Below are 8,635 nucleotides of genomic sequence, written 5' to 3'. Positions count from 1 at the left end.
AGAGTGAACCCAAACTCAATTGTAGACATTCTGCCATCCAAATCACCTGCATAGTCTAAATCAACATACCCCACAACTGAAGGATCATTCTGCTAACTGCCAAAAATAATTTAATGTCCTACATTACCCTTCAGATACCTGAAAATTCACTTGACTGCTTCCCAATGTCGCCTTCCATGTGTAGCCATGTATTTGCATACTTGACTAACAACATGAGTCAAATCAGGAAGTACATCAAGCAGCCAACTGCACTGGCATATGGAACCTTAGCCATGTCTTCCATTTCTGTATCTGTCTTAGGACACTGTTCTGAAGAAAACTTAAAATGATTTGCCAACGGAGTGCTTACAGGAATTGCTCATCGCAAACCTTTCCAGCACTTTCTCAACATAGCCTCGTTGAGACAAATATAATCGTCTTGAGGCTCTGTCTCGATGAATTTCCATTTCAAGAATCTTCTTCGTAAGACTCAAATCTTTCATGTCAAATACCTGACTCAATAAAGCTTTCAAACCACATACATCATTCATATTCCTTGCAGCAATCAATATATCATCAACATGCAGTAGCAAAAAAATAATAGAACGATCATCAAGGCTCTTCACATAAACACAACAATCATACTCACATCTATTGTAGTCAATCTGAATCATGTAGGAGTTGAACCGCTTGTATCATTGTCTTGGAGATTGTTTCAACCCATACAACGATTTCTTTAACCTGCAAATCTGATGCTCCTGTCCAGGTTGAGTGAACCCTTTTGGCTGTTCCATGTAAATCTCCTCCAGATCACCATGAAAGAAAACACTTTTAACATCAATCTGCTACAAATGCAAATCTCAAATGGCTACTAATGCAAGCACTGCCCTGATTGATGTCTGACCACATGAGAAAAGATTTCATCATAATCTATCCTCTTCTGCTGTGAAAATTCCTTTGCAACTAGTAGAGCCTTGAACATTTCTACTTATTTTTCTGATACTGCTGGTTTTCTTTTGTAAACTCATTTGCGCCCAATAGCCTTCTTGCCCACTAGAAGCTGAACTAGCTTGCAAGTGTGATTTTTCTGCAAAGACTCCATCTCCTCATACATTGCACCCATCCATTTCTCTTTCTCCTGGATGGTGATAACTCTTTGAAAAGTGGTGGATCATTGCTGCTGATGAGAAGTACACATGAGACTAAGTCTTCATAACCCAATCTGTTATGAGGTCATACATTGGTGCGTCTCTGTCTATCTCTGGCTAGATTATAATTGTGCAGAACATCTGGAATAGAATCACCAGGTGTTGGATTTGAACTTTTACCTCTCAGAAGCTACTTAAATTCATCTGCACTGCATCTGAACTGAAACTCTTCTCTGACACCTTATTTTGATTTTGATGTAACATAAACTGCTCATCAAAAATTGCATCTCTGTTGATCACCATCTTCTTTGTTATCAGATCCCAAAACTTGTATCCTTTCACACTAACTTGTATTCTTTGACACTTTTTATAGCCCAGAAAGATACATTTTTTGGATTTTAGATCAAGTTTTGATCTTTCATCGTCAGGTGCATGCACATAAGCAGAACAATTTAAAATTTGTAAACTATCAAAATTAACTGCATTGCCTGTCCATACCTCTTCTGCGACCTTGCAACCCAATGATACCCGAGGTGATCTATTGATGAAATAACATGTCATATTCACAGCCTCTGCTCAGAAACTCTTAGGAAACCCTACATTCAGTCTCAAGTACCTTGCTCTTTCAGTTAAAGATCTGTTCATCCTTTCTGTCACACCATTCTGTTGTGGTGTCTTGCGCACTGAAAAATGCCTCTAAATCTCATGCTCTTCGCAGAACTTCTGAAACTGCGAATCTGTGTACTCTGTGTCATTATCGGACATCAAATACTTGATATTTCTGTTAGTTTGGTTCTTCACCTCAGCTTTCTATAGCTTGAATTTAGAGAAGACTTCAGATTTCTGCTTTAAGAAATACACCCAAGCTTTTCTGGAGAAATCATCAATAAAGGTAACGAAATACTGACATCCTCCCAATGACAACTCTTTAGTAGGGCCTCATATATCAAAATGCACATAATCAAGAATCCCTTCAGTTTTATGTATTCCAGTTATAAAACTGACTCTAGTCTGTTTTCCAAGAACACAGAACTTACAAAGATCAAACTCGCAATTTTTAACATCATGCAACAATTTTCTGTCATTTCATATTCATTGAGATGACCCAAACACATATGTCATAGTTTTGTACTATCATCATCTAACTCCACAGAATGAACTCCACCTACAGCTGTACTCCCCAACAGTTTATAGATATTGCATGCAGTTAATTTTCCTTTCATCACCATCAGTGCAACCTTAACATTTTTTTTTATGGTTTTTCTATCCTCATCTGCCTTAGGAATGAAACAATTTCTATGTAGAGTGCCCAAGGAAATCAAATTCTTCTTCAGATCTGGAATATGTCTGACATCACATAACATTCAAAATGTGTCATCATACATCTGAATTCTGATTTCTCCAATACCAACAATATTGCAGCATCTATCATCTCCCAAATAGATCGAGCCAGAATTAGTTAATCTGTATGAAATAAACAACTCCTTGTTAGGTGTTGTGTGATAAGAACATCTTGAATCAATAATCCATGCATCTGTGATCTGAGTTGATGAAACTGAGAGCATATTGCCATCACTTCAATCTGAATTATCATCCTGCACCACATTTACAGATTTCGATGAAGCATCACCTTTCTCCCCAATCTGCTTCTTGAGCTTTGGACAATCTCTCTTCATATGATCTGACTCCTTGCACTTGTAGCAATGAATTTCTCTATTGTCTTTAGACTTTGATCTGGAATTTCGCCTTCCACAACCCTCCTTTTCTTTCTTCCTTCCATGATCTTGCTTACCCTTAATATATAAACTGTCGCCGTGAGAGATTTCCCCTGCATTTTGCTTCCGCTGGTTGTGAGCCAACAATGCTGCAGTAATCTCATCAACTTTGATAGTTTCTTTCACATATGTCAGAGTAGTCACGAGATGTTCATAGGAAGAAGGCAATGAACACAACAAAATCATCGCTCGATCTTCATCCTCAATACTCATATCAAGTGGTGACAAATTTGTGATTATTTGATTGAAGCCATTAACATGCTGCTCCAGCTCAGAACCTTCTTGTATATTCAGTCCATATAGCTTTTGCTTCAGAAACTTGTTCGTCAGAGATTTAGCCATAAACTAAGTTTTCAATTTCTTCCAAATCTCTCCTTAAGATTTTAAATTTATCACGTAATACATAACCTCATCTGCCAAACTTAGACGTATGGTTGTTGTCGCTCGCTGTTGTAATTCTTCCCAATCTTTATCCTCCATGACAGCTGGTTTTGCTGCCCACAAAGCCTTCAAGATTCTCTGTTGCACCAACAAATCTTTCACTCTTGTTTGCCACAATCTGAAATTACCAGTTCTATTAAACTTCACCACCTCAAATTTTGCACTAGAAATTGTCATTTGAAAATTAAACCTGCAACGAATCTTTTCCTGCAAAGTTCCTTTAGATCTTTCCCCTGTTTCCTGCCTTTTCTGCATCTTCCAAGAAAATCTAAAAAATATCTCTTCCAAAATTTTCTTCTCCGCAGCCTCCAGCAAAGAAAAAATTTAATTAAATTTTCTTAATTAAATATTTTCTTTAAATCAATTTAATTATAGAAAACTTTTCTTTAATTAAGTCAAATTTAAAAAACTTCCCTTTATGCAGCAAAAGAAAATTCCCTAAATATTTTATATTTTCTCAAGGCTCTGTCCACCAAAGGCAATCTCCTGTCCACCAAAGGCAAAGGTTATTCTCCTTGATTCCCTTCCAATTTCTCTCCAGTGCTTGGTCCGACCATTGCCGAAGCCCGCTCAAAGAAGCTCGCAGATCTTGCCTTGTCTTCCTTCGAACTCGTCTGCCGCGCTTGCGCGAAACCTCCTTCTCGGGAGCTCTGCCTGTCGCGGCACCGAATTCGAATCCACGAACTCTCAGCCAAAATCTTCTTTGTTAATGTGCCGCCAAAATTTTTTTTTTCCTCGAAACTTGGCTCTGATACCACTTGTTGAGAAATTAGGGAGGATAAAAACAAGAACAACACAAATCCTGAAGAACACAAAGAGATTTAAAGAGGTTCGACAAAGATGCCTACGTCCTCGGGAGCAGAGCGACGACTTTTCACTAATTCAGAAAAAGTACAAGAAACAGAATTCAGGAATATCTCCTGGGGTTACTAACATGCATATTTATAACCCAGGAGTAAACCCTAAGTACAATACGTAATTACAACATTACCTCTGTACAATACGGTGGGCCACGTAACTTCCCGATTTGGACAGATTCTTCTGCTCCACTCTGCTCCGCTTCGATCCAGCGTCTGTCCCTATATGTTATATGAGCCATACCATAAGAGATTGGTATGTCTTGCTATTATATTTGTAAAAATTTCTTATTTAATGTTCAGAACTCACAGAAGAATCAAATACACCTTTGTATTCATTACTTATGATTCATAAATAAATCCAATATTGTGAAGTAACTTCAAATTTTATAGCAGCAGAAAAAGTGATAAATACAGTTTTATAAAGGTTCCAATTATCCTGCTCCTGCTCCTTTTCTCATCAAGACTACTGATTCGATTATTTATTTGGTCTGATAATTTACGAAATTTTAGCTCAGGAAGAACTCTTGTTTCAGATGATTAGCAATTAACAATGGCAACTTGGTCTTATAACTCATTCGAGAAGTAGATAATGGGCTGCTTGCCTTTTTTTAACTCGGTCATTTTGTAAAGTTACTTTTAAAAGAACTTTGAAAGGAGAAACTCATCAAAACAAAGCCCAAGCGATTTGAAGAAGCAGCTTAGATAGGAGCCCTGCTGAAAGATAGAAGTTACTTTAGAGATTGTCAAAGCTCCAAAATTGATCCGAACTGTTTTTTTAATCTACTTAATTTATGTATATTATGTTTGATTTTGAACTGTCATTAATAATTTACCACAACTGATATTCTGATATGTATTGATTTTTAATTTTATTTCAGGTTTGTAAAGTTTATATGGGTTGATGTACAAAAAGCACTAAAAATTATTTGGATATCAATAACTTCATTTCTTCTTAAAGTCAAAAAAAATTTTGTTGAAGAAGATTTATTAAGTTTTTAAGTCCTTCACCTTCATCTAATTTAATTATGAATTTGTGAAATTAAACACAAAACATAAGAGGTTCATATTCTTTCCTTTTGAAATTTTTTCTTATAGCTTGAGTTTAATTTGAGCAGCTATATTGTTATATTATAGGGAATTCATTTTTTTTTAATTATGTCTTATATATATATATGGGTACTCAAAGAGCTTTTACACATAACCTAGTCCACTAGATTTCATGCTTGTTTCATGGAAAGCTTGCTACTTTTCAACATCAAGTAGTTCTATCCCATGAATGCACATGAAGGGCGAGGAGAATCTCCAACAATCTTTCAAGGCAAAGACACCGCCACTCCAAACACATCTTCTAAGTTTAATGAAGAATGCATGGAATCAAATTCCCAACCTTTACACCGCTAGAAAGAAAATAAAGAAAATAAGACTAGCTCAGATTTTAGCAGCAATAGTTGCCTTCGATGAAAAGGAGGAACTTTTACTTGAATAGATCCTGTAGATCCACAATATCAGCAAGGACTCCTGCAGCCGTTGTATCATTTCCTGCTCCTGCTCCTTGAATCACCAGAGGAGAGTTCTTGTAACACCTGCTGTATATTTCCACCAACATATCCAAATTTCCTCAAAAAAAGATTGAGTAATAACTTGTTCTACTAGGACCCTAGCTACAGCAGATCTAATGATAGAAAAGGTAGGAGAGTCCATCTTAATGGTTCTCCCAAAGATGGCAGCCAATTAGAAAATGACTTGGTGATTATAGAGGTGTATCTTTAATCCCGAAAATTTAATTCAAATAGGAACAATTGGAGGCTTCGATTGAGGGTCAAAATCAACAAACTACTTAAAAATTTTCATCACCCTATTGTCAATTCACATAATTTTTCTAGCGAAAAGCTAAGTGTAGTCTTCTTTGTTAGAGAGTTGAATTAAAATATGGTGACCATCAAACAATCTAATTTTCCATTCCCCTTTTAGCTTGAAATTCTCAAAACCCCGACGAGTTGGCTCAAGTTTAGAATGACCGTACAAGAACTTGCCCACTAAAGCCAATCGACAAGAAGTCGCTAAGGAGGCACATTCCACATCAGAAAGAAATAAAGCATGTTTATCATTTTTTTTTGTCGGACTTTTTAACCAAAGAAGTCACACCCGAAACTATCAAAACATCATGAAAAGATTGAGAAAAAACTAGAGTACGAGAAGAGGCAACCGTTGTCGATTTCCTCGTGGCCACCTCAGTGAAGGAGCTGAGCAAATCTCACATAGCGAACACTGCAGACACAATCGTGAACAAGAGAGTACGCTAACGGGCAACAAAACCTTAGCAAAGCCAAAGCCACCCGTGATCGACATTTTCTTTTTATATATCAAAACTATATATATATATATATATATTGAGCAATACTTTTTAATTTACTTTGGATGATTACTTAAGTACCACTCAATTTCATTTACTAATCTAATACCAAAATTATTTAACATTTATTAAATTTTATACGAAAATTATTTAACATTTATTACATTTTACATGTGGATGAAAAAAATAAACTTCTATTTTTTTTAAGTTAAAATATTAATATATCATAGTAAAGATTTGGTTGAGAAAGATGTAAAAATTAATATAAATAGAATTAGGTGCTATTAGTGAAATAAGTTAGGTTTTCATCCGTCGCTAGAAAGTATCGGTTTTCGCACTAGGAAACTCCGCCGTTGTTCTTCGTTCCATTCCAAATATTTGTTTTCTGTATCCCTTTCCGCCCTAGGAAACCTCTGCCCTTGTTCTTCGTTGCATTCCAAGTATTTGTTTTCTGTATCCCTTTCCATTCCCTTTCCCGCCCTAGGGACAGAACCTCCGCTAGACCGGAATGTCGATAGGAGAGAAGCCTTGCTGCTCTGATTCTCTACGATGATGGTATCCCCATCACGGTATTCCCCTCTCGTTCACCTTAGTCAGAAAAAAAAAAAATACTTTCTAGCTCTTCCCTTTCTCTGATTCTTTTATGTTAATCAGGCGGAGAAGATCTCCACGCTGTTAAAATCTGCGAATATCTCGGTGGAATCTTTCTGGGCCACTTTGATTGCAAAGCTTCTTGAGAAGAAAAATGTTGATGATCTAATTCTTAATGTTGGATCTGGTTCGATTCACTACTGTTATGTTTCTTTTGATTTTCTTTGCAATCTAGCGATGTTATTTTTCTTCTTTTTCCTTTGAAAGAAATCACCTAATATAGTTGATTTACTTTTTTATTGATTTTTAGGCGGTGGCGGTGCCACTGTGACTGTGGCGGCTACAGCAGCTGGTGGTGGGGGCGGCGCAGCAGAAGATTCTGCCCCTGCGGTAGAGGAGAAGAAGGTGTTTTTGTGTTTTGTTTCCTGATATATTCTATAACAGTTTTAATACTAGGTCATGCAAGATGCTTACTATTCTATTGGATTTTTGTTTCAATCTGTAGGAGGAGCCCAAGGAAGAAAGTGATGAAGATATGGGTTTCAGTCTTTTTGATTAGAAATTATATTTTCTTTCTTTATTTTGATTGACAAACACTTTTAATTATCATGTGTCATTAATGTATGATTTATTTAGGAATCTCAATGTTGTTGTGGTATCTTGTGTTTTGGTTATAGACTATGGATTTGTTTACAAGAAAAGTCTGTTTTCTTCATTTTCTTTTCCTTTTATTGCATCGTTTTTGCATCATAAATGAAACTGTTGTTGTTCACTTTGTAGTCATGACAGTCGTGTTTCTTTCTGCTACACTTCCACTGTGTAATCATTGTTGTAAGACTTATCCCTATTTTTTGGCTAGATTTATGAATCCTCTATCTATTTCATTACTGTTGGGTATTGATTCTTTAAATCTTTTTAATTGTAATCTTGTTTATGCAAATTTTATTCTTATTCTATTTAAATTATCTCTGTCTTTTTAAGACACTTGTTTTATTGGTTCAAACTTCATATCATTTGCATTGCTCAGGAAAAAAACTTGAATTATAGAGTTCTACCTTGGAGTCTAAAGTTTTTCGTTTGAGTAGAACTAAAACTTAATACATGGAATGTAATTTTAGTAGTGGTAGCTCTAGTGACAAAAATGTAACTGTGGGTGATCAAATTATTAAAAGGTGTGAACGCTTTAGTTATCTCGGGACTATTGTTAAAAGTGATGGTGATATTGATGAGGATGTTATTAGTAGAATTCAAGTTGGTTGGTTGAAGTGGAGGAATGCTTCAGGCCTTTGGTGTGATAGAAAGGTACCTCGTAGACTGGAAGGAAAATTTTATAAGATGGCGGTGAGACCTGCAATGCTCAATGACGTTGAATGTTGGCCTTTAAAAGAGAAGCATAAAACTAAGTTAAGTGTTGCCGAGATGAGAATGATTAGTTTGATGGGTGACTTTACACTTAAAGACAAAATGCGAAATGAATATATCCGTGAT

The 8,635-nt window shown here is 36.0% G+C and overlaps 1 protein-coding gene across 1 annotated transcript; it reads left to right on the top strand.

The window, feature by feature from the left end:
- The first annotated feature begins 212 nt into the window (after nt 1-212).
- On the top strand, nt 213-7,862 carry LOC110037936 (60S acidic ribosomal protein P1-like). Its single transcript, XM_020742680.1, has 5 exons — nt 213-287; nt 7,075-7,125; nt 7,211-7,334; nt 7,458-7,552; nt 7,653-7,862. Exons 1-5 carry the CDS (start codon nt 213-215, stop codon nt 7,704-7,706), a joined length of 399 nt encoding a protein of 132 aa, XP_020598339.1. The 3' UTR covers nt 7,707-7,862.
- Nucleotides 7,863-8,635: the final 773 nt, after the last annotated feature.

This window comes from Phalaenopsis equestris, unplaced genomic scaffold, assembly GCF_001263595.1.
Source record: "Phalaenopsis equestris unplaced genomic scaffold, ASM126359v1 Scaffold227386, whole genome shotgun sequence".
NCBI lineage: Eukaryota > Viridiplantae > Streptophyta > Magnoliopsida > Asparagales > Orchidaceae > Phalaenopsis > Phalaenopsis equestris.
The sequence above is the reverse complement of the archived record's forward strand: the minus strand, read 5'-3'. Positions and strand labels throughout refer to the sequence as shown.

Coding starts and splice junctions, on each gene's coding strand:
- LOC110037936 (XM_020742680.1), top strand. CDS start 213: ATGAGTCAAATCAGGAAGTACATCAAGCAGCCAACTGCACTGGCATAT. Junction 7,126..7,210: donor ATGATGGTATCCCCATCACG/GTATTCCCCTCT, acceptor TATGTTAATCAG/GCGGAGAAGATCTCCACGCT. Junction 7,553..7,652: donor CTGCGGTAGAGGAGAAGAAG/GTGTTTTTGTGT, acceptor TTCAATCTGTAG/GAGGAGCCCAAGGAAGAAAG.